Here is a 26,822-nt window from a genome sequence, read left to right as displayed (position 1 = left end):
CGGCCTTTTGGCCTCATCTGCTTACAGAGAGGCTGGGTCCCCTAGAGGGCTGTTACCCTTTAGGGGAACCCATGGGGTTAATGCAGGCTCCCACCAGCAAAAGCCGTTGAATAATATGTTTATTCTGGAGATCAGGAACAGATGTCTCTGAAAATTGGTGTTTGGTTTATGAGCTCATACTGACTCCTTAGCCATCTAAAACAGGAAACTATTCATCTCCTCTCCTGATTGAATCGTCAATGCGGACAATGCTTCACTTATTGAACTGATGGCTACTGGCAGCCCCGGGGCTCATCTTTTCCAAGGCAGTCGTGAGAGCAGCACGTCTTGTGTTCAGTAGTTCAGTGTATCGGACCTCACGCACGAGACGGCTGATAGGAGAGGCCGGGCATCCTAGCACTTTGACATGTGCCAGGTAGGAGTGTCTGCTCTTGCTCTAGAAGTGCTTATAGGTGACTAACTTAGGGACAGTGTAGGAGACACTTCTAAATCTGTTCTCAGACCTCTGAGGATACTCCAGCCAGCCTAGCAGCCATGACGCCTCATGCCTGTGGGACTGGGACGGGCATTATATAGGATTCACCATAAAAGGACATGAGCGCTGTGTACTAACTAGCTCATATTCATTCCAAAGGAGACAGCAGCCATGGCCAGGGGAAGGTGTTACCGGCTGGGTTTGACATGATCACTCAGACACACGCGCACACGCACACTCATACACACACACACATACACTCGGGATGCCTGGACAGTTCGGCTAACTCTGCATTTTGGTTACGGGTGGCTGGGCTAGAGCACAGCAGACAAAGGGGAAGTGGGGGAAAAAAGGCAAAGGAGTTACGTACAGTAGAAGAAAGGAGATGTTACCACTGGCTGAAGGCAGCAGAATTACGTGGGCCCCGCCAAGGCTACCTGCCCGCCCCTCAGGGCAAAAGCCTGAGTCCATCAACTTCATCTTGCCATCAAACCACCAGAATAAAGCAGCACCCACGCCAAATCCCAAACGTAAAAGGCTTTTTTTTTTTTTTTTTTTTTTTGCCTATGGCACACAACTAAACTGAGCCTCTGTTGTTAGAACTACCGGGTCAAGTCAAAAACACTAATATGTTCAAAACAGAACATATACCAGAGAACGGGGGTCTGGTAAACAGCCCATCCACCATGTCTGCTCTTACCCAGCAGCTGCTGTGATTTAGTCATCAGGACAATCATTGCAGGACCCCTCACACGTAGTCCTGGAGCCAGAGCTGGTCCAGTGGGCAGAGCATAAAACCAGTATATGGTTCAGACTGCAAACATTCCTATCAGCCAGCCCATAGGAGGGTTTCTAGAAGAAGCCAGTGGGGCTTACGCATGAAATTTCAATGCATCTTTGGAAGTGACTAGGCTGCCTTCTGAGAGTAAGGCCCTGGCTGATGTAACAATCTCGTGAGGATAACACCACCCCTCTACAAACCCTGAGAATCGAAACATTCCCAGACTGCTCAGGAGCTTTCTCCCTTTGTCCCTTTGGATGTTCCATCTCTGGGCCACCTGGCACCATTTTTGGGAATTGTGGAATTTGAAAATAAAAATAAACCAACTTTTGGAACTGTAACATAAATATATATATATATGTTTTTAAAACAAGGATAGCAGAACGCTAAACCAAATGACATAACTGGTCAGAAGGCATACACTGCCCTTGCCCTACCCTGATATGTGACACGGATGACTGCTTGGAGTTCCAAGGCAGAACAGCTTCCTGGGGCTACATAAGGTCACCTCTGTTCCCACCACACCAAACAACCAAAGGGCCAGGTGCGGTGAGGACTGAACCTTTGTGGACCCGAGTTCCTCCAGGTCAACATGCTGAGCCCTGATCTGCCCAGAAGAAAGACGCTAGCACAGCCCACCCCCTGTGCGGCCTGGCTGGGGTCCTGGCTGGGGTCCAGGAGCAGAAGGTGTGGCTGCTCAGACGCTGGAGGCAGATCGCGGCCAGGAGGCTCCCTCACAACACCCAACGATGAGGGAAAACAAATGCCTTCAGTCTCGGAAACAGTGCTCTGGAGTGGTGCAGAAAATGTCCTCCAGAGAACCGCACGGATCTTGGCCTGGTATCCTTCCCCGGAGGCAATCACTCTCACCGCAGGTAATAATCAATTGCAGCAGAGAAAGCAGCAAAACCTCCACAACCAATGACCCCGGCCTTTAAGCCAGCTGTAAAGCAAACAGAAATGACATTACCTATAGTGACAGATGCTGGGTCAGGCTGCATTCACAAAAAGTCTGCATATCCACAGATACAAAGAAACCAGCTGAAGCATTCTAAGTCCTTCAACCTATCGGAGATCTGTAAGACTTCAGTGAAGCCGTGTACATGATCTAATCCAGGGTGCTTTATCTAACTGTACATTCGTTTAACTTTTCTCATTCCAAAGAATTAATATTTCCAGTCTCATGAAAATAGCCCCTCACAGACAGGAAACTGGTTAAGAAAACCAGCCCTTGGAATCAAGTGAAAGCATATGGCCTGTTACCCTGATTTGTTTATGGAATAAATTCCTGGGAAGGTGATCAAAGCAGTCCTAGAGGGAGCTGAGCTTCTCAAAGGCCCTGACAAAGCTGAGCGATGGGAAGACCAAAGAAGTTACTCTCTAAACCATAAATGACTGTTTGAGGAGCAAAAGCAGGTTTTTAATGATAGCAAATCATCCTGCCTTGCAGCAAAAGAGAAAACAGGCTTTTCTGCTTTGGGTAAGTAAGGGCGCAGAAGAGGGAGAGTGGCCCAGCCATGGACACTGTTAGGAAAGTCAAGTCACTGACATCCTACGTGACAGGGAACTGACTGGTTTCTTCCTTTGTTGTTTCCAGCCGATAAGCCAACATTTCTCAAATATCTACATTTGGCTTTCAGTGGGTAGAAATCTAAGAATCCTCAGCTGCATGAAGACATTACCATGACAACTTACACACAAAATTAAAATTGACAATTGTTTCTACCTACCCAGAAATGCATGGAGCTGCAAGTTCAGCAGGGCCTGCTATGTGGATCAATGATCCTCCCCAGGGCTGAGTGGGACCTAGCTATGTCTCTGTACTATCCTGCCTATCAACATCCTTCAGGAATTCATTACTGTGAGGAAGTTCTTCCCATATTTCCAATTTGGGGGTAGTTCTTTTTTTTCTAAGATCGACCTAGAACTACCAGTGGTTCTCACTGGGGAGGCAATTCTGCCCCTCAGGGAAATATCTGGAGACACTTTCAGTTTTCACCACAAAAGGGTGCTCCTGGCATCTAGTGGGTAGAGGCCAGGGACGCTGCTACACATCCTTAAACACACAGGCCAGGCTCCCTCTCCCTCCTGCAAAGACTTACCTGGTCCAAAAGGTCAACAGTGGCAAGGATGAGAAACTGATCCAGATACTACAAGTCTCCAAAATCGAGTTGACACGGAAGCAAATGTGATTTGTCAGAAGGGACGAGTATCAACTGACCATATATGCCTGGGGCTGTCCCTGGAACACTCGTATGTTTAGAAATGTCAACTTCAGCATGCTGTCCAAGGCCACAGAGAAAACCACTCGAGAGTTGTTTACTAACCTCTGAAACCAATGGTTCCTCCAGTGATGCAGCCACTAATTACACTGTTCTTCCAATCTGATTTTCCCCGGTACTGCGGGTGGAGAAGTGCAGTTTAGAGCCAAACAAAAAAGCCAGACAAGACAATTAAGGAAAAAAACACAGGGTTTCTAGCCGGCTAATTTAGTCCCCCCACCAAAGGAAACCTAATCTTTTTCTCTTTCAAAAGTATATACCGTGTTTCCCCGAAAATAAGACCTAACCAGACCATCAGCTCTAATGCGTCTTTTGGAGCAAAAATTAATATAAGACTCGGTCTTATTTTACCATAAGATCGGGTCTTATATAATATGACACCCGGTCTTATATTAATTTTTGCTCCAAAAGATGCATTAGAACTGATGGTCCTGCTAGGTCTTATTTTCGGGGAAACAACGGTAGTTCCTAACATTTGAACATGTTCACTGATGTTTCCAGGCAGGGGGACCAGAGTGTTGAAACCAAGCCAGTGCAGTATTTAAGAAATGAAAATCTTTTCTCGGGTTCCCCAATAAGTCTCGTGTTTAAAATCATTAACCAACTTCTACCCTTTAAAAAGAAGTAAACAATCATGTAAGCCCCAATCATAAACACAAAAAAAGTCTGCATTAGAGACTATTTAATGGAAGTTCAATCTAATAAATATCAGACTTTTCTGATTTGCTTTCTAGTAATAATAAGAGCATTTCTCTTTCGAAGCTGAGCAAGCAAGGCTTTCTCAGGAGACAGAGACACTTACAGATTCTACCAAACACTCAGTGCAAGAAAACATGGCGCCCACAATGGCAAAATTTTTGGCGTAGGACATTCCTCTCTGTCCCATGTCTGTAAGAACTTCTTTTGCTGTCGGCGTCCGGTAAGGATCCTTAGGGTCAAAGCCTACATTGGTATCAATGCCGGCAGTGAACACCCCAAATGCACCTCCCAAGACAAATCCTAAAAACAAACACAGAGAGGAAGATTTCTTGGCATGATTTCTGGATGACTGTAATGGGCTCATACTCAAAAAGCATCTTTTGGGTGGCCACCAGCAAAGAAGACACCCCTCCCCTTGCCACTCAAATTCTCCACTTGGCTTCCACATTACACAATCCAGGATCTACCTTGTTGACAGCTTCTTCTGTCTCCTCTTGGATTTCTTCCTCCTGTCATTTTCTAACTTTCCTCAAGATTCAGTCTTTAACCCTCTGTTCTCTTTCTACACTCACACGTATTCACCCTTGAGTTCAGCTATCAACTCTGCAAATGTCACCTTGACAATGGTGATATTCAGAATAGTCATTTAGTAAGTGCCATGTCCCAATTCCTGAGGTTTTATAGTCACAGCCTCACTGTTCACAACAATCCTGTGAGGGAGACACTATTATACTTTCCTTTCTGTAGCTGAAGAAACTGAGGCTCAGAGAGGTTAAGGAACTTCCCTGAAGTCACAAAGTTACCAAACGGCAAACACCACACTGCTGTCCACATCGGACCTTCCTGAGCCTGTTGGACATTTCCATATGGATGTCCTCTCCTCACCTCCAGGCCAATACAATTGACCCTTGAACAACGCAGGAGTTAGGAGTGCCAAGGCCCCTGTAGTCAAAAATCCATGTATAAGGTTTGATACCCCAAAACTGAGTTGTCCCTCGGGGGGATTGGGTCCAGGACTCCCCACAGATAGTAAAATCCATGGGTGCTCAAGTCCCATAATCAAGTCACAAAATGGTGTAGAGCGACGCATACAGTCAGCTGACCACATCCGTGGCCTCCCAACCAAGGATCGAAAACAGCACAGCTATTTATTGATAGAAATCCATGTATACACAGATCCGTGCAGCTCAAACCCATGTTGTTCAAGGGTAAACGGTGTATGTTTGATGAAATCATGGTCACCTCCCTTCCAGACTTTCTTGTTATGGCTCCTTCTTTCTCGTCACTCCCGCTCCAAACCTCAGGGGCGTTTCTTTGTTTGCCCTACAAGTCCAAGTCCAATGATCATCCGAGTCTAGGGTTTTTATCACTTCCAACCTGGAGCACTACAAAGACTCATTTATTTCACCAAATATGTGATTTATCAGGATCAAACACAACAATGAACAAAGACCCAGCCCATTCCTCATGAGCTTCAGTCTAGTGAATTTCCAATATGGTCTCCCTATCCACAGACTTCTTTCCTTCAGCCCACTCCATCCTGAATCATCATGTTCATTACCACTTGTTACTCTTCTAAAAAAAAACCATCCATGACTGTCCTAATGCCTATAGACAAAATGCCCCAATCCCCCACTTTACCCCCAACTTGAAATGACAATTCTCTTCCTCTGGGTCCACCCCATTCTCTCCATCCTTCAACAGCTCCAGTCTCACCTCCTTCCCCGAACCACGAAACGTTCTCTCTGCTTTCTACTATATTTCACATTTTCACTCTCACTACATTCGTTTGTCTTTCATTCTCAATGAGATTTCAACTCATCTGCAAACGTGGTCAACCTCCTTAGCCTCCACCCAGGAAGGACACCACATTCTCAAATCCTCACAAGGCTAAAAAAAAAAAAAGCCAAGTCCATACTTCTTTCCCCCTTGTTCACTACTGTCTAGTCACACTGGCCACACTGGCCTTGTCTGTTTTTCCAAACTAAAGCCAGTTCCTTTGCACTCGATGTTCCTATGTCTGCGGCACTCTTCCGCCAGGCTCAACATTCTTCCATCTACAGAGCGTGCCAAAAAAAAAAGGTATACACATGTTAAGAAAGGAAAAACCATTAAAATTGCAATATGCAATACATGCCGATAACAAACGATGACTACGAGCCACGTTCGACTTCTGCCATTACAAGAGGTGCTCAGAGTGGTCACCATCAGCGTCCAGACACTTCTGATGACGGTGAACTAGTGCTTGAGCAACAGCTGACCCAAGTGTCCCCTTGTGTGCAGTTTTGTGGCACCTCGGGTATACAGAGGGGGGTGTTCGCTTCCTGAGAACACAGCTCTAGTCGCTGACCCTGTCTCGCCACCGCCCGGCACGTGACAGCTCCTCACTAACAGTTTCTTCCAAGAATGGTTATTTGAAAGTGGAGGAACGAATGATGAATGAAGTCAACTATTTCATAACCTCCAGGCCCCGACCCCCGGTCCCGATTCTGAGGCCAGGGCCAGAGGGCCTAGAGACGGCCGCTGGAGCTCACGGAACGAGGCCGGGCGCCGTCCCAGCCCAGGCCCACGGGCCCCTCGCCTCCCGGGCGCGTGGTCCTCTCGGCGGCGAGGAAGCCGCCGCCACCCACGCCCTGAGCCTCCCGAGGGGGCCCCTCGCCTCGCCTCACCTCCCACGCAGGCCAGCGCTGCCTTGAAGGCGCAGCTTTCCATCGCTCTCTCGATCATCTTCTGCTCCTCGCTCTTGGCCGGACTCGGGATGCCGCCCAGGCTCCCAGGCTCCAGGACCCGGGGCTGGCGCTTGTCACCCACGAGGTACTGCAGCAGAAGGCTGTACTGCAGCGGGGGTTCGGCGGGGCCGGCCGCCTCGGGCGCGGGGCCCCCGGCACTGGGGGCAGTCGCCGCCATCACCAGCGGCCCAAGAAACCCAGACGTCCTTCGCACAGCAGAGCACACACGCTGCGCGCGGGCGCCCTGCGCGCCCAACCCCTGGGCCACCGCGGCAGATTCGCCACGTCCCGCGAGGCCGAGGAAGCTACGGGAGCAAAGTCCATGCGCGCGCACCTGGCGGAAGAACCGGTACGTTTCCCACAAACCTCCGCGAGGACTGAATCCAGCCTGTGCAGCATTCGCAAGGGCACTGACACACGAGATTCGGATTCACCAGAGGCCCCTCATCTTCCGGGCCGCAGCGCGGTGCCTACCGGGATTTGTAGTTCTGACATGTACACCCAACACATTTCCCAGGAAGCCCTGCGCGGACACTTGCGCTTCGGCCTCCTCGGGAGCCTCTGACAGGCGGGACCCCAGCGGTGGAGCGCCGGCAAAACTGCAATGCGCCTGGGCGTCGGTAGGGGGCGCTCGCGCCTCGCCACTGCCCTTCCAGCGTGTTCCAAGGTGTTATGAGATGTAAGTGATGGAAGGTGCTTTGTAAGTAAATGTAAAAGCGTGTTAAACACGGTAAGGAGTATACCTTGTTTCCTCGAACATAAGATGGGGTCTTATATTAATTTTTGCTCCAAAAGACGCATTAGGGCTTATGTTCAGGGGATGTTATTCTGAAAAATCATACTAGGGCTTCTTTTCCGGTTAGGTCTTTTTTTGGGGAAAAACACGGTGTGTTTTGTTCGATAATTAAACCTTTGATGGAGAGCGGGGGCAAAAAAAAAATCAATGAACAAATGGTGACACTAACTAAGGAAAATCAGGGACAGGCTCTTTCCCGCCTTGCAAGATGGAGGGTGAAAAAAGTGAGAGCCCGGCATTAAGGAGAAGAAACCTGAAGCCAAGCAGGCTGGTGCTGGTGGCAGGGTTAAGAAAAGTACCCTCCTTGCACCACCTGTCACATGTGGTTGCATAAGGCAGGTGTGGTTACCTGGTACCACACCTGTTTGGCAAGAGTTGCTGGTTAAGAAAGAGTGATGGGTCAGGTACCACCCCTACCGGGGTGAACTGCCATATCATCTGTCTCTTTCTCCTCCAGGGTCGCTCCTGGACAGCCCGAGGTCCCTCAGACATGCCTACATAGCATCTCTTAGGTTGGCAGCAAGTGACGCAAATAGCAGCCAATTTTTCCAGGCAGAGGATCCCCGATTAAAGTGATTTCCACTCCCTTTAGTCCTCTAGATTTCCGTCCAGGAGCATTGACTGTTACACTTGAAGTACTTGCAGAAAGGTACACCACCTGAATCGTGGTAAACCCTGAGGTGCAAGGTAAACAGCTCAGAATTTGAGAGGCACCATGGTATGCCAGTGGCCCATTAGGACAAACGTGGACTTGCAAAGCCAAGGTTCTCTGTCATGTGCCGTATGATAGTCCTTCCTTCATCTGTGAAGGGATGGGTTTGGTAAATTGTCATCTGGGGTCCATGAACATGATTCCACGTGACTTGGCCCTTTCATTTTAAAGAAAAGGCCCAGTCAGTTTACAAGAAAGCAAGGGATCAAAAGTACGAAGTGTTTTTGCCAAGTTTGTATATGTTTCCCCAAATTCAGAGCTATTATGCTAGCTTGTTACTTGATAATATTTAATACGTATAATAATAATAATACTTTTCAGTGCCTGAATACAGTTGTGATTGGAAATCATTTGTATTGGAAACCATTTCTATCTAATCATTTTCAAAAGGAAGTTAACTCACCCCCACTTCTTGGAAACAGGAGTCAAGTTGTGTCCAGTGAGAAACTTCTCCTTGTCCTCCCCTCTAAGGGGGGCAGGATGAGTTCTCTACTGTTTAGACTTCTGAAGTAAAAGAAACAAAGTAAACCTTTCTATAGGAGGGCAGAAAAGGCAGTAAGCTAACTTGATTGTTAGTAAATACTGCTTTATTGCTGAGGGCAGAAAATTAAGAGACTTTTGAAAAACTTTGTTTACTGATTCTTATCTCTTGAGGTTAAAACTTTGAGATAATTAGCAAAAAGGAACCAACAAATTAACTTGTTGGTCTCTGATGAGAATTTCCTAAACCATAGAGTAAATATTATTTTGGTTGTAAGCTACAGAAATCAACCCTGGCCAGCTCCCACAAAAAAGGGGGACTTCTTGGAAGTATAGTGGGGTGACTCACAGAATCTAAGGAGGAGCTGAACCACCAAATTTTGGGAAGGTTGGGACCCAGGGCTGCCCCGGGGACCTTAACAAGCTCCTTCAGGATTCTTTTTCCAGGTTGAATTGTTTTTTCTGCATTAGACAGCTGCTGTCACCTGGTGGAGGACAGACTCCCCCACAGCTCCAGGGTCACACCTTCACAGTTCCTACTGACCCTCTATTTAAAATTTTGATATTTTTGACCCTCTATTTAAAATTTTGATATTTTGTTCATTGTGGATTTTTTTCTCTACAATTTTGATTTTTAAAATATTTTAAAATGTGATTTTTAAAATATTGTTTATTTTTATTATTGAGTGTTTTGCCATCCCTTTCAATTTGTGCCTCCCTCATTACCCTAGTCCCAGCCATGAATTTCAGGAAGAGTCTGTTATCAGAAGTGGGATGCTGGGGGCCAGGTCCTACACATTCACAAGAACTGATTATGAAATTTTCAGGAATTTTTTTGAACTGGTTGTTTGCTGGCCATTACTAAAAATTAAATACATTTACAATTAAATTATATTAAAAACAAAGGTAATACATGTCAAAACCCATCACCTAAATATTTTACTGTATTCTACTAGTATTAGCTATGCTCTCTCTTTTTTTTTTAAAGATTGTATTGGGGAAGAGGAACAGGACTTTATTGGGGAACAGTGTGTACTTCCAGGACTTTTTTCCAAGTCAAGTTGTTGTCCTTTCAATCTTAATTGTGGAGGGTGCCGTTCAGCTTCAAATCGTCTATCCTTTCAGTCTTAGTTGTGGAGGGCGCAGCTCAGCTCCAGGTCCAGTTGCCGTTGCTAGTTGCAGGAGGTGCAGCCCACCATCCCTTGTGGGAGTTGAGGCATGGAACTGGCAACCTTGTGGTTGAGAGGACGCGTTCCAACCAACTGAGCCATCCGGGAGCTCAGCGGCAGCTCAGCTCAAGGTGCCGTGTTCAATCTTAGTTGCAGGGGGCACTGCCCACCATCCCTTGCGGGACTCGAGGAATTGAACCGGCAACCTTGTGGTTGAGAGCCCACTGGCCCATGTGGGAATCGAACCGGCAGCCTTTGGAGTTAGGAGCATGGAGCTCCAACCGCCTGGTCCACCGGGCCAGCCCTATGCTCCTTTTTTAATTATTAGTTTCAGGTGTACAAAACAATGTACTAGTTAGACATTTATCATTTATATCCCTCATTATCTATGCTCTTGAGGCTCTTTGTGTCCGTTGTATTTGTGTGATAGAAATGCTATATAACAGTGGACTGCTGCACATTTTAATGCCATCAGTGGCATCATGTTGGCAGTGTGACATCAGCCGTGATGGGAATACAGTCATGCGTCCCTTAATGATGGGGATATGTTCTGAGAAAAATGCCTCCTTAGGCAGTTTTGTTGCTGTGTGACCATCACAGATGGATGGTGTATAAATGATGCTTGAACCACATGGGGGTTCGGGGTGCTGATTCCCTGTGCAGTCGAAAATCCATGTATAACTTTGAACTGTACAGTCGGCCCTTCATATCCATGAATTCAACCAACTGCCCATCAGAAACTTGCGCTGCGGTTGGGAATCCATAGCTGGGAATGCAAAAATACTGTTTTCAATCTGTGGTTGGTTGACTCCATGGATGCAAAACCTGCAGATAGGAAGGGCCCTGCATTTATTGGAAAAAAAGCCATGTCTAAGTGGAGCTGTGCAGTTCAAGCTGGTGTTCAAGGCTCACCTGTCCTTGAACATGATACAGCCTATCGCTGTTACTGTATTTACACCAGCATCACCACAAATATGTGGGGAATGCGTTGCCCTGTGACATTCTGCGGGCTATGACGTCACTGGGTGATAGGCGCTTTTCAGCTTCGTTATAATCTTATGGGACCACCATCCTGTACGCTGTCGTCATTGACCTACATGTTGTTACGCGTCACGTAACTGGATGGACACCACAGAAATCGGCAAATGCTGTAAGTCAGGGCTTTTGGGTTCCTATGGTTTAACGTCTACCAGCATACCATTCACTACAAGAAAGCTTAGGGAACCAAGAACACCCTCCCCTTTCTGAGGAAACCAGGAATTGGAGGATAGTAGGGCAAAAGAGTGAAGAATGGACTGCTGGCAATATCTAGAAAAATCCCAGGAAATGTGTGAATGTTCCTGACTGATCATTAGAAAGGGGGGGGTTCTCACTTCCGTGAATATCACACCTTGTTTGGCATCAGTTTGGACCCCCTGTGAGGCCCAGGAACTCCTCTGGCCTTGTATGTGTACTTCTTGCTTTTGGGCCTGGAAACAATGGTGAAGCGGGCACCTCGCCACTTGGGCCAGGGACTCTCAGAGATGTTTGTCAAGTAAGATGAAGGGTTCCTCTAAGTGAACAGTGGCCGTTCGGTTCAAAAGGCTGCACAGAACAATTTTCATCAAGGGCTGCAAGAGAGTTGGGGCATTATGTATAGTTCAATGGCATCACAGATGTGACAGGCAGTGGAGGGTTCTTACTTTAAGGGTCTCTGGGGCCCCAGAGAAGAAATGGGGTGGTATCTAATGAGCATCTACTGTAAGCTGGTGTTGACATACTTTTGGCACCCCTTGCGTTGGGCTCGGAGATGGAATATCCTATTGCCTATTCTTATGGGAGAGGGTGGAGTAGCTCTTAGCTTTTCTCTCTGAAGTCACTTCCCCACAAGAGGATGTTTATAGTCTGGTGTGGGGTGACAGATGGGATAGAGCTTGGCATCACTGCAGAAGACTGAAGTAAAATAGAGGGGGTGGGGCCTCGAGCCATGAGGGTCTTGGGGTTTAATGGGTAGCAGTTGACTAATAGCCTCCACCAGGCTTTGGACGAGCTCCCCACACTCTGCCTCCGGTAAAGGTAATTTATCAGCAAAATCTATCCATATTCATGGAGGGGAGGGATCAGGTAGGGAGCTGGCCTTGCTGGACCAAGGAAGGCTTAGTCCATCCGGCTGTTCAAATACTCTCAGTCTACATGGGTGGTTCTCAACCTCTAGTGAGCATCAGAAGCACCTGAAGAGATTGTTAAAGTCTTGATTGCTAGGATCAGAGCTTCTGACTCAGTAAGGTCTGGGGTGCGTGTGAAAATTTGCATATCCCAGGTGACACTGAAGCTGCTGGCTGGGAACGACATTTTGATCACCACTGGTCTGCGTCATTGTCTACAATTACCTCTCACTGGAAGTAGATTCTTACACTACTCGGAACTCCATTGAGGTGGGGAGCAGCTGTTCAGCTACCTGAAGCCCGGATGGAGTACATGATGGAGCCAGGGTCTTGAAGTAGGGTGGCAGTGGGCCAGCGACGAAGGGAAAGGTGGCACACTGCCAGTTTCATCTCCATCCTTAAAACAAATTTTACTTGCTCAAAGGGCTGGAGTTCAAGGGTTTGGGCCAATTTGTTGTGAAGAAAGCCACCGATCAATTCCTACCTGGTCTTTTGTTTAGCTCTGAATCGAGGAGCCCAGTTTCACAGGTCTAGCAGCCACACAGATGGCCATGACCCAAGTGGCGACCAGACTTGGACCTTGATTCTGTTAGGAGGCCTCAGGGAGTGTTTGCCCCGTGGAAGACCTGGACAGAGGCAGACTTGTTTCTCTGCTTTTCCCTCTAGACACAAAACCATCGGTGATCCCTTTTCCCACTCCCCATACTCAGAGCTTTCCATGTCTGATACTACTTTCATAGCTGAATGAGACAGCCTGGAAGTTCTCTGGGCTGAGAATGAACTTTTCTAGGAGTGGGACAGCAGGAATGCAGCTTTGCTGGGGCCACAGCACAGGCAGGGCAAATGGAGTTCTGTATTGTTTGTTATAACTTTTTTTTTTCACATTAAGACACTTATAATTGATTTTTTTTTAAATGTACAAAGAGCCGTAAGGTAGATGTCTTGAATGACTCATTCAAGGAAGTTCACTTAGTCCAACTTATTGAAGCCTATATCCTTCTCATACTGACAGTGCACTGGCTGCTCGTATCGAGGCCGTGTTTCCTGGTCGGACCTACCAGTTTGAGCAGACAGACGCAGCAAGAACGAGAAGCCTGGCCAAATGTTCTCAGATGGCTCCGATAGAGCTGCTGATGACCCATCTTGCTCTCTCAGATGCAACGAGGCAAAAGGCTGTTATAATTTCACATTACAAAAAGCCCCAGCTGCATCACCTGGCACTCGAGAGCCGTTAATCTGCAGGGAGCATGGACAGACAGGCCTCGATCGGACAGCGGAATAAGAGCCTGGCATTGAATGCGTTGCTCAGGCTTTGCTGTCTCAGACGGACAAGGAGAGTTTGTAAGATTGAAAACAGAGCCAGGACTCAGGATGCTGAGGCCAGCCTGGGTTTTAGGGGAAAACTCCCATCCCTCCATCCGTACCCAAGAGAAGAGACTTTGGCCCAAAGTCGGCTGTCTGAGGTCTCAGGAGGCAGCACCAGTGTGAGAGCTGGCAGAAAACTCTGTGAACTGGGACCGAACAGACTGAAGTCTCAGACCCCAGGAGGAGGCCTCAGAAAGCAAGGAATAATGGCTTGAACCCATATCAGGGGAGCAGTTAGAAAAAAAAAATCAGATCTCCAAGTCAGGTCCCCCGAGGTCAGAGAGACAGAGTAAGAGGTTCGCCTATGGGGGTGTGGCTTTTATTGTACACCCACAGGTGGAAGCTGTTATGGGGCTGCTGGTTCCAGTGGGTCTAAATTAGCAGTTATTTTCCTCTTCACAGCTGCTCTTCCTGAGTTTCCCATCTGGGTGAGTCTCAGACTCCTTGCTTCCTGCATCGCCTGCAGACCTTCTACATGTCTTTCAATTCTACCCCTTGCATTTTATACTCATTGCCACTGCCGTATTTGGGCTCTAGTTATTTTTCATTTCATAGAAGCTTCATTGGTCTTCACGCCTCCTGCTTTGCTCTTTTCTAAACCATCCACAGAGTGATCTCTCAGCTCAGAAATGCGATCGTGTCCCTGCTTGGAATTATTTTCTGTGCCAGGATAAAATCTAAACTCAATGTGTTGCTTTTACAACTTGTGCCCAGGAAGACACATATGCTTCAGTCCAAGTTTAGTTCTTACTCAGACATTTTCATTCCCAGTTGTCTGCTTTCGATATCTCTTTTGGATCGAGAGGGAATGGCTTGGACTCATTCTTAATGATCGGTAGTCTTCAGTGTTTGAGAGATGAGTTTGGACTTTTTGATTCCGTGTCTGACCTGTGTCCTGTCCTCAATCAAGTGTAAATTATTAGAAAATATTTATTATTATTATTATTATTATTATTATTATTATTATTTCTTCATTTTTTTTGCCTTTGACCTATGATAGCCATCATGAGAAAACGTGTCCTGTACTATTTTCAGGGATAGAGCCTTAGACTCTAGCCTGATTCTGGTGGGTGGTCTTAATGTTCTGTAGCAGACTTGAAAGTTTTATTTACTCACCCATACCCAGCCATCCAGATTTGCTTACTATTTCTCGTGCTGTTGCTTTGGTTTTGCTTCTGAAAAAGCTAGTGGAGATCTGGCAGACAGTCTGGCAGTCTGGTGGATTGTAAGGACCAACTTCAGACTTGGTGAATGAATCATGCATTTTGGCTGTATCTGCAGTAGGGTCATATTGACAAGTTGTGATCTTGCGATTTGACCTGAAAATTACTGGAGACAAATAGAAATATGCATAATGCTTTTCTGGTACTTTGCATTTTTAAGTTCCAGAATTCAGAGGCTTCAAGAACTGGAGACCAGGGGGCAGCCGGTTAGCTCAGTTGGTTAGAGCTCGGTGCTCTTAACAACAAGGTTGCTGGTTCGATCCCCACATGGGCCACTGTGAGCTGCGCCCTCCACAAACTAGATTGAAACAACTACTTGACTTGGAGCTGATGGGTCCTGGGAAAACACACTTTAAATAAATAAATAAATAAATAAATAAATAAATAAATAAATAAATGGTAGAACTGGAGACCGGATTCCTTCTGTTTTTCTGAGGAATAAAATAAATAATAAAGAGAAAAATGATGGTGACTTCCCAAGTTCCATATCAAGTTGGTGCCAGAAAGATGGCAGAAGTACCACACTTCTCTAATCCATGAGGACAACACCCTACTTTCCCTTCCTTCATCTTGATCTCTGCCAAGTCTCACCTCTATTTTGCTCCTCTCACCTCTCTATCAAGCAATTTCCCTTCTCAGTGGGTCTGCTGCAAAAAATCCAACTTTTAAAACAGGAAAAGATAAAACAGATATAAAAACTGTGATATAGCATTGATCTACAGGTAAAATCTTGTACAGGGAACTCCCAATTAAATGGAATACATTTTTTGTGTAAATCAATTTTGATTCAAATTTTGTTAATCAGTTATTTGAGTTATGTGGAGTTTGAAAGCTTGTATAATCAAAGTGTTCATTTTGTACTATTATAATGGAATTTTGTGCTGTTATAATGGAATTTGTATTTTATTATAACGCAATTTGAATTTTTGTGTGTGAGATATTTTTTCTTTTTCATTCTGAGATGTCCCGATTTACTTTAAATATTCTTTTTTTCACTTGCAGTGTCTGATCTTTTCAATACGTTCTTATTTGAAATTTCAAAAAGTGTGTTTTTCTTGGACTAGTAATAGATTCCATATTTTTCTCACATCTATTTCCTTCAGTTCCCTTCCCCAAGCAATCTGTTACTATTTCTTAATGTCTTCCCAGATATATTTCATGCATATATAAACATTATTTATGCATATGTATATATTTCCCCCCCCCTTAAAAATTTACAAGTGGTAACCTAGTATATCCTACCTATTCTGCATCTTACTTCCTCTTGTGCTACATCTTAGAGATATTTCATGTCAGTGTATGTGAGGAGACCAGGAATCAAGAGGTGGAAAATGAAGTGGCATCGCTCACTATTACCCCAGTTACCCACTAGCAAAACTTTGGCTTCTCGTTCCTACAACCTTATGCTCTGCCGGCCTAGATATCTCAGTTCCAAAGGGAAGAGGCACAACGTTGGTTTCATTGCACTGGAAGTCACGGCCCAGTCACTTTGAGTTCCTCCTGCCTCTGAATTAACAGGTGAAGGAGGGAGTTACTGTGCTGGGTAGGGTGATTGATCCTGGCTACCAAGGGGAAATTGGATGGCTGGTCTACAGAGGCGGTACGGAAGAGTATGTGTGGGACATGGCGGTTCCCTTAGGACATCTCTGAGTCATCACGCCCTGTGATGAAGGTCAATGGGAAACTACAACAGCCTCATCCAGGCCGGACTCCTAATGGCCCTGATCCTACAGGAATGGAGGTTTGAGTCACTCCTCTGTAAGTACTAATTTTACATTGTAGTATTGAAGTTGCAGGATATCAAGGAGAGGAGTAAACATCATTCAAGGACTTTACTTCCTCTTCTGGGGAAGGGGTTAGTGCGTTTTTGGTTATACACAGGACAGTCATACCGTTAGGTGGAATTATAATCCCCTTATTGTCTCCATTTGGAGAGTAAGTGTGGTTTAATGAGAGGCATATGGATGCCAAGTTGCCGAGGCGCAGACTTGGGATGTTTAATTTTCTGTGTCAACTTGACTGGGCCACGGGGTGTCCAACTATTTGGTTAAACATCATTCTGGGTGTGTCAGTGAGGGTGTTTCTAGATGAGAATAGGTAGCCTAAGTAAAGCAGATTGCTTTCCCCAGTGTGGTGGACCTCATCTAGTAGGTTGAAGGCTGAATAGAACAAAAGGGTGAAGTAAGGTGAAGTAAAAATTTTCTCTTTCCACCTATCTTCAAGCTGGGACATAGGTCTCCTGCCTTCAAACTCAGACTCAGAGTGGAACTTACACCATCAGCTCTCCTGATTCTCAGGCCTTTGAACTCGGATGGGAACACCATTGGCTCAGCTGGCTGACTGTAGATCTTAGGACTTCTCAGCCTCTATAATCAGGTGAGCCAGTTCCTTATAATAAATCTTTATATATTGATTCTTGTTTCTCTGGAGAACAAAGACTAATACAGTGTACAGAAAAATCTTTCTTTCCAATAACCAGATTGTATCCCTAAAGATGAAAGTACCGTAATTTAATCATCCTCATTGATACACAATTTGGCTCTTCCTAGTGTTTTTCTAATTCCATCAGTGTATCAATAAATATCTCTACATACATGTCTTTGTGCATGTATGCTACTCTACCCAAAGACCAAGGAATGTGATTTATGAATCTTAAAGGTGACAAATACATATTTGTTCTGTTTTATATGACATCATGTACCTTAGAATGCAACTTTCCAATAGGAAAACTCTGTAATGTATATGTTCTGTACAATGTCAGGCACGTTGTAGCTCCTTAATACCTATTTTAAAACAATAATAATTTTTAGAATAGCCAGTCGATTCATGGAACATAACTAGCTAAATACCAGTAGGGACATTCTCTTTAAATGGGTCTCTTGAATGTCATAAGCAGAGAGAGTGCTTTCCACAAGCCAAAGGATGTTGGCTATTCTTTACAGGAAGCCAAATGAGTCTCCTTGGGCCTCTTCTTGTAACAAATACCCACTAGAATTATGATTTTTGAATCATTTCCATTGCAAATCCCCTCTTTCCACACCCCTTTAGAAGGCAGCTGTGATATTTGGCTTCTAACCAAAGCCTGCTGCACCAACAATTCTCTAAATTTTATTTATATTTCATGTGCAGTATGTTCAAACTCTCACTTTCCCAGGTGCCAGATGCTGGTTTGGACACACTCCAGTGGAAAGTGCTTTCCTGTAAAATAATAAAAGTAAAATGCTGAACAAACCTCCTCTTTATATCAGACTTGCACCTAGTTTACCAAAGTTAAGTACTCTAATAATGACTTCACTATTTTCCCAAATTTACAATCCTCCAAATTCCCTCTTCACCTACCTCCACACCAAACTGTCCTTTAGCTTCCACAGGATATAAAAGCTTATAGTCCTTTCACATTTCATGAATGTTCATTTGAAAATGTCAGAGTATAGGAATCTATCTGTCTCATAGACTTTCAGTTGTGCCTGATATAATCCATATTTATAAGCCGAATGTCAGATATTGTTTGGATAAGATATAAAGCATTAACCCATTTACAGGATTTTTGAAGCTATCTAATAAGTTAATATCTGTTATGTTAATAGCTTTAACATGTTTTCACCAAAAAGTGATGCTTTCTGCAGTGGCACAGAAATTTGGCATGACTCTCTAGAATTTGCCTTTGTAATACTGTTCTTACCTACTTACAGGCAGCCCTCAGTCCAAAGCTCCCTACTTGTGAAATGAGCAGCATTAGATGAATACTAAGAAAGTGGATATACTTTTGAGAGATTTGCCAATCCACTCTTGGCTTCCACCTCCACCTCTTTCACAGGCTTATGTGGTAACATTTCACTGAACTGAAAACCAGTACAATTCCTTGTTCCATCCTAGAAAAACTGAGAACCTTAGGCATAAAAATTTATGTTTGTGCCAAAAGCTTGCAGCTATATTCTGAGATTTAAATGAACTCCATAAAGGGTGCTATGATGTGTGTGTGTGTGTGTGTGTGTGTGTGTGTGTAAAGCCGCTATAAAATAACAAAAATTTCTGCTTGGCTGACAAGTATCTCTTCACATATTCAACTCTGGTAGATCTCATTTTCTTGTTCTCTTTCCATTAGATGGCGGTAGATGCCCAAGAAATAACTTCCGAAAGGATGGTAGCGGGTGAGAGGGGCGTTTATTCCTTTCATCCGGTTGTGGGTAACTGAGCTGACACACATTGAAAGTTGTAGATTGCGGGTGGGCATGGTATACATTTGATTTTTTCGCATGTGTGTGTCGGGGGGGCCGACTTGCCACAGACCACCTGTTTAATCTGGGTTCTGTCTAAGCATAGAATAGCCTCTTGCCAGCTGTCAAAAAAAATCCCTAGAATTTTTCTCAACTATCAGCAGACCTAAGCTATGGAACCCATTCAGGAGAGCAGCCAGCATTGATTTAAAGATGCTGCGGCATCTGTTGAATACATTTGTGGAGATGGAAGAGAGCCACTTGTTAGTGGGGAATGGCCACTGCGACTTGTGGACCAAAATTGCACAGTGCTATCTGCGATCAACCTACGCGTGTTTCTCGATTCTCTCACCTGTGCCTAGCACCAGATCAGAAACTACACAAGAAATATCAGGTGGCGTTTTCCAGTCTTCTCATAATAGAAAACACAAAACATACACACAGAGAAATAAGTGCCCAGCAAGACCTCGCCTGAGAAAATGATACTTGGGTGGGGAAGATGGTAAGTCCTGTGAGCATTAGGAGAGGTCAGTGGGGGTCGAAATGGCGAAGGGTCAGGCTTTGTGTAGGGAGAGAGAGAAGGAAGAGGGGAACAAGCAGGGGTAAGAGAACTCGGGTCGGGATACCGTGGGAATCTTTGGAAAAGTCCGGAGAGCACTGAGAATTTGGGAGGGGAGAGGAAACCGAGGGAGAGGTGAGGCCAAGTCCCCAGCCTCGGAAAGGCGGGCTCAGCGGACCCTTCTCTTTTCTTTACTCAGGCCCCGAGCATTCCCGCCGGAGTGGAGCATTTCCGGTCAGCTTCCAGCCGAGTCTGTCTCGCAAGCACGTTAGCCACGCGTGGGAAGCCGGAGCCCGGTGCCCCCACTGCGGGCAGTACCGGGCGGGACTGCGCGGCCCCGGACGACCACGGCGGGGGCGTGGCGAGGGCTGGCGGAGGGGGCGTGGCGTGGGCGGGCACGGGTGGGCGGGGCTCTCCTCTCGCCGCCGCCGCCGCCGCCGCCGCAGCTGCCGCCTCCGCCCGCCGCGCGGACTGAGGGAGCGGGGTCGCCGCCGCCTGCACGCCCGCCTGCCGGGGCTGCGGTGGGCCAGGATGTCGGGCTTCCTGGAGGAGCTGCTGGGGGAGAAGCTGGTGACTGGCGGCGGCGAGGAGGTGGACGTGCACTCGCTGGGCGCCCGCGGCATCTCGCTGCTGGGGCTCTACTTCGGCTGCAGCCTGAGCGCCCCCTGCGCGCAGCTCAGCGCCAGCCTGGCCGCCTTCTACGGCCGCCTGCGGGGGGACGCGGCGGCCGGGCCGGGGGCCGGGGCCGGGCCGGGGCCGGGGGCCGGCGCGGCCGCGGAGCCGGAGCCTCGGCGCCGCCTGGAGATCGTCTTCGTGTCCTCGGACCAGGACCAGCGGCAGTGGCAGGACTTCGTGCGGGACATGCCGTGGCTGGCACTGCCCTACAAGGAGAAGCACAGGAAGGTGAGCGGCGCGGGCCTCGTCGCTGCCCCGGCCTGGGTGCACACCCCGCGCGTGCCCTGGAGCCAGGTCCTCGCCGTCCCCCGCCCGCCCCCCTCCCCGCTACCCCCTCTGTCCCTTCCTCCATCTTTGCACGCGCTTCCCCTCCTGTCCCTCAGTGTCCCCTTCCCGGGTCTGTGCCCGCTCCCCATCTCGGGACCCCGCGGGTTGGGGCTTCCGCGGCTACTCCTCGGTGCCTGTGCCAGGCCGCACCCGCGGGGGAAGTTTGACACCCCTCTGTCCCCGCCCCTGGCTTGTGTCTTGAGGAGTCAAGAGCTCGGTCCCCACAAGTTGGGAGCCTCGCGGAGAGGGTGGCTTCGCTCGGGGGTCCGGACTCCGTAACCCCTGCCGCGGGCCAGAGGTGCGGGGAGGGGCCGCTTCCTGCCCTCTGCCACTGGACTCCCCGCGATACCTGTAGTGGGTGGGGGAGGGCGCTAGCCCCCTACCCATAATGCCCAAACCAGGAAGTTTTCTTTCTTTCCGAGAGAAATCTGCTTTCCTGGGGCCCTCTACCCCTGTGACCCGGGACTCGGCGGCCCAAGGCAGACCTCCCTGCGCCCCAGGGAGGCGGCAGCTGACCGTGGCTTTGGGCGAGAAGGGAACTCGCTCCTCTGCCGTTATCCCTCTCTCCGCACCCCCTTCCCCGCCCCCGGCCCGCTGGCTGAACTAGTCACCCTGGAGCTTTTCATTGTCTGACTGTCCATCCATCCTCCCCAGATGCCTCCCAGGCACAGCCACAGACCCGTCCTTGCAGATCTGAGTTGCTTGGTTGGTGGGCCACTGTCGGATTGGCATACTTCGAATTAAATGCTGAACTGATCCCATAGGTGCAGATTGACCGGAAGAACGAGGATTGGGGGAAATTTATACTTCACTGTCAACTTCTCATTCCTCCCACTTTGCTGCTGAAGTTAGTTTGGGATTTGAGTATACCTGTTGGGTGAAGATGTCTTTTAATACAACGAATCCAGGAAATTCTGTCATGAATCGAAGCAGAAAAAGTTTTGGGGCGCTTGCTTAATTAGTGTGTCTGATGCAAGGTGTGAATTCAGCCCCTTCCCTGTCTGAGGAGAATCTCAGTTTATGGACAGAAGGGCTGTTCTGGGGGCCTTTGGGTTGCCCTAGAGAGGATGGTAATGGCATGCCATGTGTTTCTTTTATGTGTACAGAACCTTGTTGAGAAACATGATTTAGATTGAGTGAGAGCAAAAGGCTTATACTGTGACCCCAAATGTCTTGAGTAAATCATCCACTCTGAAACAGTGTAAGGTACAGACCTGGGATTTAAAGCATGAAATACAGTTTAACAAATGCAGTTTATACATTGAACACTGGGAAAACATGGGCTCACTAACCACACAGAGGCAAAACTTGGCACTTTAACCACTTTTTAGGTGATTTTGCCCGTCTTTGATTTATATGTTTGATAGTGCATGGCCTGTCCTTTTTTGCTTTAAAAAATGGGAACCCTTTGTTTTCCTTAGTGGTTATTTTTATGATCCTTTTGGGGAGGGGTGATGTTCAGAAAGTGATTTACCAAAAATGTATTTTCATTGTTATGGTAAGTTTCTATTGTAGACCAAAGTCAGCCTAAAATAATTTCCTTATTGGGCACTACCAGTGATTTCTAGCTTTTGCAAATGTACCGTGGTGGTAAAACGTGACAGACCTAAGGCTTATTTTTGTGTTTTTCACAGCGGGGGAAATTTTTGCTGGATAGTAAAAATATGGAGCAGATTGAAATGTTCTGCAAGCGCATAAAGCTTTTTCTAGAAAAAGGAGAATATTTGATATGACATAGGCCATGCCTGGTTCTCTATGCCCTGGCCAGTCCCTTTGCATGAAAAAAGTGGTCTGTGGCTCTAGCCTGGACCTGCTGATTTCACCAGAATAAGAGTCTGGATGACACAGAGCAGACATTCATTTGAAAATACAGTTCAGAATGCTGCACATGCCTAAACCATGGTATGTTAGCATTTAAAATTTTCATTTTTTGCTCAGTTTTTCTGACTCACATCCTATACAACTCACTTTGTTCTCTAAAGTGAGCCCAGTTTTGAGGACATAGTTTCTGCTCTTGGATGTTCGTGACTAGGCAAGTCAAGATCTGATGCCAGAAACATTCTTGCTCAAAGGTGATACAACCAGGTAAAAAGACTCCAGCTGTGTTTCTTATGGAAACCACACTCTTGGATATTACAAAAGCTGTGTACTCACTTTGAAAAGAATTATTTCCCCCCTTGAAGCCAGAGACATAGAACAAATTCCTTTTCTGTAATTTTGAGTTTTCGTCTATCTTGTTTGAAATTGGGGTGCGTAGAAGTCTGTGAGCTTTTGATGCGAATTCCATGATAAGGACAGTTGAAAAGCGCCCCTAGTTCAGGGTGCTGGGTGGGTGAACACTTACCTTCTTGTTGATGGACTCTGTCCACGTTTCACCAACTGTAAAAATAGCTTTAAAGAAGAGAATTTTGTTTTACACTGAGGAGAAACCAGAGTTCCAGATTACTACATTTTTAATGTTCTCATTAACATTTGTTCTTTAAAACCATTCGTATACTTCTTCCCATTGGGATAACAAAGAATATGGTTCTAATTAGTTATTGGCTGGCATTTCTGTAAAGAAAATTGAAAAATTATGGTGGGGGAAGAAAATGCCGTGTGGTATTTCTTTTTTTCTTTTTTTATTAATTTCCCCTTTATGTAGTAAGAAAGTCTGGGGATGACTATGTACGTTAAGCCTGCATTTTGCCTGGCTCCTCTCACCTTGATTAGAGCTGTGAGAAAACAGCAAATAAAAGGATTCCAGCATCTTTTAAAAAAAAATTCTTTAAAATTTTTTTTTCCTTTTTGCATCATGAAAGACAAAGACAATAAAATGTTAACAACGGTTTCTGCTTGCTTTAGTGGTAGGTGCGAAAGTAATTGAAGCTTCGTTTTTTGGCTTCCAACCACACACATATAAATAGCTGTCTAGAAATTGTAATTAGATGATAACAGAACTTTGAGTGAATTTGTAGGAGCCGTTTTGGGAGGAAGCATAATCCTGAAGTTAAGGCAGTTAGATTTCTTTTAAGAAGCAGGTTTGTTTTTTGTTTTGTTGGTAGATTTTTCAAATTTCTGGGAACAGAGAATGTGATGGATAGTTGGAAAGTGGTGAAGATTTGGACTTTTGGGATTTGACCTATCCCTTTCGATTAGTATAAGTTAATTAACTGACAGAACTGGAGAGCTGATCTCCAGGTTTTTTGCTTTAGCATCATAGAGGATGAGAGCACTGGTTTTGGTCTTAAAGCCACAGGACTCAGCTTTGCCTAGGCTGGATACCTGATGGGAAACATTTGGTTAATGAGGGTGTGCTGACATCAAAGGGTACATACAGGACCACTGGTCTGGTGCTGGACAGGTTTGCTGGGGTCTGGCTTGGTCCCAGAACTTCCTGGCTGACGGGAGGAGAAAGTTGTGGGAGAGCAGCAGAGTCGGGGCACTGGTCTAGCACCCCTGGTCTGTCTGCTGCAGCCAGGGGAAGCGGAATCTTCCCGCTACCCTATGTCTGTTGCTTGCTCTGGTTCAGACTAAATCAGAGGTTTGGCGTAGAATTCACTTGAATCCCTTTGGTTCTTTGAATGAGGCAAGACTTGGTACCAACGCAAACAGTCCTACAGCTCCATCTCTCTCAACTCTTCCTCCCTTAACCCAAATAATGTAGCCACTAAGGAAATGATTTCCATGACACTGACAGACCACTTTCGAATTGTTAAAAAAAAATGGTAAAAAGGCAGGGCTTTGCAAATTGGAGTTTTCTCTCTTCATATAAGGAGCCTGCACCAGCCCGGACAGGCTCCCTCTCTTGCCTATGTTGCCAGGATTTGGAAACGACAAATCGTGTAGTAAAAGACAACAGTCCAATGAAGGTAGTAGGAGCAATTTTCCTTGAGCGGCTTTTTGCTTGTTCCGTTATTTGTAATGTGTTTTTTAATCTCATTTTTCTTCTCTGCATAATGAAGCTGTCTAGTGTAGTGGCTAAAAATAAAGATTCTTGTCTCTCTGCCTGAGTTCAGATCCTGGCTCTACCATTTGTTAGCTCTGCGACCTTGTGCAAATTACCTTACATGACTGTACCATCGGTTCCTCGTCTGTAAAACGGAGATGATAATAGCACCTGCCTTATGGGATTGTTATAAGGTCTACACGGGATAATATATACATACCTGGCATATAGTAGGTGCTCCGTAAGCGCTAGCTATTATTTCTTAATAAATTATCATGAAATTTAGTAATCCATCTTCTAGCGTGAGCCTTTGGAGTATATCACATTACAAAATTGCAAGACTGTTAGGAGGTGTAGTTTTTAACTTTTCAAACAAATGACTTACAAGCATGCAAGGGGGTAGGGTGAAGGAGTTGAAAGATTTGCCCTAGAAGAGATGATATGTGAGGAGAACGACCTAGAAGAATGAAACAAAAGCAAATGAATATTTTTCAAAAACCCATCTGTTCCTTAAAGTGTTGATAGTCCTGATATTGACTGAGCTCCATACTTCTATTTGCCGGTGAAACAGAGACAGCAGCTCAATGAAGCCCAGGCAGGAGGAAGGGTAATAACTTGAAGATGATGAAGCACCCGTGTGAGAGAGATTAATTAGGTACTTGGTGATGGTTTTGTGGCATGCCAATGCTATTGGGCGTGCCTTCCATCCAGCCTGGCTGCTTCGGTCTGAGCAGCGTGGAGGTTTCGGATTTGCTGCCTTTCCACGTGGGAAATGGACCCTGCCGGGTCTCGGGAGCAGTAGAGACCTCACCCCCTCGCATGGAACCGCCTCCCTTCCCAGCTCTGGAATGCTGTAGGATAGGTTTGCTCAGACTTGTAGCCATTGCGAGTTCAGTACTTGTCTTCTAATTAGCGGCAAAGGCCCAACTGACTAGCTGTCCACAAGTTTTTTGCTAATTGATTTGTCTTCTGGTATGGACTGGGATGTAAACCAGAGCCCCGAGGAAAGCCGTGTGTTTTGAGGTTACAGTCATTGATTTTATTCTTATAGTTTTGTTTTTTTCTCCCACTCTCTTTATCACTCTTCCTTTTGGCGTCAGTCCTTGTTTTAATATCTGCCCTGTGAGAGAGAGGGCTTTCTGCTGTATACAGCTGGCTTGGGGGATGAACCAGTCCCTTGGTGGGAGGGGGGGTCTACTTTTATCGTGATAGGGCTTGGGGCTCCAGCTAGCCTCATGCTGAACTAGTCGGGGCTCCTTCCTGCAGGATAGATAATGTTGCAGGAGGAAAGCATGGAGGCCTGGCGTAGGATGTGTTTTCTCACGTTCTGAATTCCCAGCAGTGCACGGTGCTAACCACCAGGGTGCTTAGTTTTCTGTATTTCATTAATTTACCATTAGGCTTATTCAGAGGTACTCAAAGACAATGGCTATGAATGTAGAATCCTTTTGCTGATTCCGACTTTCATGAAGTTCTTGCATCAGTTGCTGGATACCTTACCATTCTTTTCAAAGTTAATAGTTCCTGAGTCTCAGGAGTCCTTTGTTGTTCTCTTCCACCCCTCACCTCCAAAGGCGCCGAGTCTTGTTGATTTGAGCGCCTTCATTGCTCTCGACTCTGACCCTTTCTGTCTATCCCTGTCCCCACTGCTTGAGTCCAGGTGTCATGTGGACCTCTGTGACAGCAGCCTTCTCCTGGGCTGCTCTTTGCTTCCAGTCGTGCCTCCTGAAACAACGTTCTAGACCAGCTTCTTAAACCGTCTGTAGACAGTAATCCGTTTTGTTTTGTGTTGTTCATTTCCAATCAGTCACAGGCCAGTACAAGTGGCCCTGCCACACCTGACTCCTGCAGCCTGAACCACATACAACTGTCCACGGAGTTAGCAACGCACAGGCTGGGCTCTGTCCTGTTCAACAAGATGAGATCACGGATTACAAGCTTGGGGGTAGCTGTGAACATTTCTAAATGCTCCGTCTTAGTTTCTGTACTTGTTGCCTTGTGGGCCAATGGCAAACAACTCATGGGCAGGTACTGGACTGTAGACCCACCTGGAGCAGAACTGCCCTAGACTCTCTCCAGAATGGAGTAAGTCCAAAAAGATAATGTTGATCATGTCATTCTCCTGCTTAAGAATTCTTTAGTAGTTCTTTTTTTTCATTTTTTAAAAAATTTTATTGGGGAATATTGGGGAACAGTGTGTTTTTTTCCCAGGACCCATCAGCTCCAAGTCAAGTTGTTGTCCTTCAATCTAGTTGTGGAGG

General features: G+C 46.3%; 2 protein-coding genes across 2 annotated transcripts in view; one reads left to right on the top strand and one right to left on the bottom strand.

The window, feature by feature from the left end:
- Positions 1-102: 102 nt before the first annotated feature.
- TIMM22 (translocase of inner mitochondrial membrane 22) lies at positions 103-7,424 on the bottom strand. Its single transcript, XM_081029811.1, has 4 exons — positions 6,907-7,424; positions 4,341-4,537; positions 3,584-3,656; positions 103-2,199 (listed from the first exon to the last, which is right to left on the bottom strand). The coding sequence occupies exons 1-4, from the start codon at positions 7,142-7,144 to the stop codon at positions 2,123-2,125; spliced, it is 585 nt and encodes a 194-aa protein (XP_080885937.1). The 5' UTR covers positions 7,145-7,424; the 3' UTR covers positions 103-2,122.
- Positions 7,425-20,102: 12,678 nt separating this feature from the next.
- Positions 20,103-26,822, top strand: part of NXN (nucleoredoxin) — a 143,055-nt gene continuing 136,335 nt past the window's right edge. The window contains exon 1 of the mRNA XM_081029789.1: positions 20,103-20,534. Coding sequence (XP_080885915.1) covers positions 20,163-20,534 — 372 coding nt within the window. The 5' untranslated portion in view covers positions 20,103-20,162. The remainder of the gene's footprint in view (positions 20,535-26,822) is intronic.

This window comes from Rhinolophus hipposideros (assembly GCF_964194185.1).
Source record: "Rhinolophus hipposideros genome assembly, chromosome: 20".
NCBI classification, from domain to species: domain Eukaryota; kingdom Metazoa; phylum Chordata; class Mammalia; order Chiroptera; family Rhinolophidae; genus Rhinolophus; species Rhinolophus hipposideros.
This window is presented reverse-complemented; position numbering and strand designations above follow the sequence as displayed.

Excerpts from the sequence above, each read along its gene's own strand:
- TIMM22 (XM_081029811.1), bottom strand. The coding sequence starts at position 7,144 with ATGGCGGCGACTGCCCCCAGTGCCGGGGGCCCCGCGCCCGAGGCGGCC. Across the intron at positions 4,538-6,906 it reads AGCGCTGGCCTGCGTGGGAG|GATTTGTCTTGGGAGGTGCA; the intron begins GTGAGGCGAGGC and ends GTTTGTTTTTAG. Across the intron at positions 2,200-3,583 it reads AGGAACCATTGGTTTCAGAG|CTGGCTTAAAGGCCGGGGTC; the intron begins GTTAGTAAACAA and ends TTTGCTTTACAG.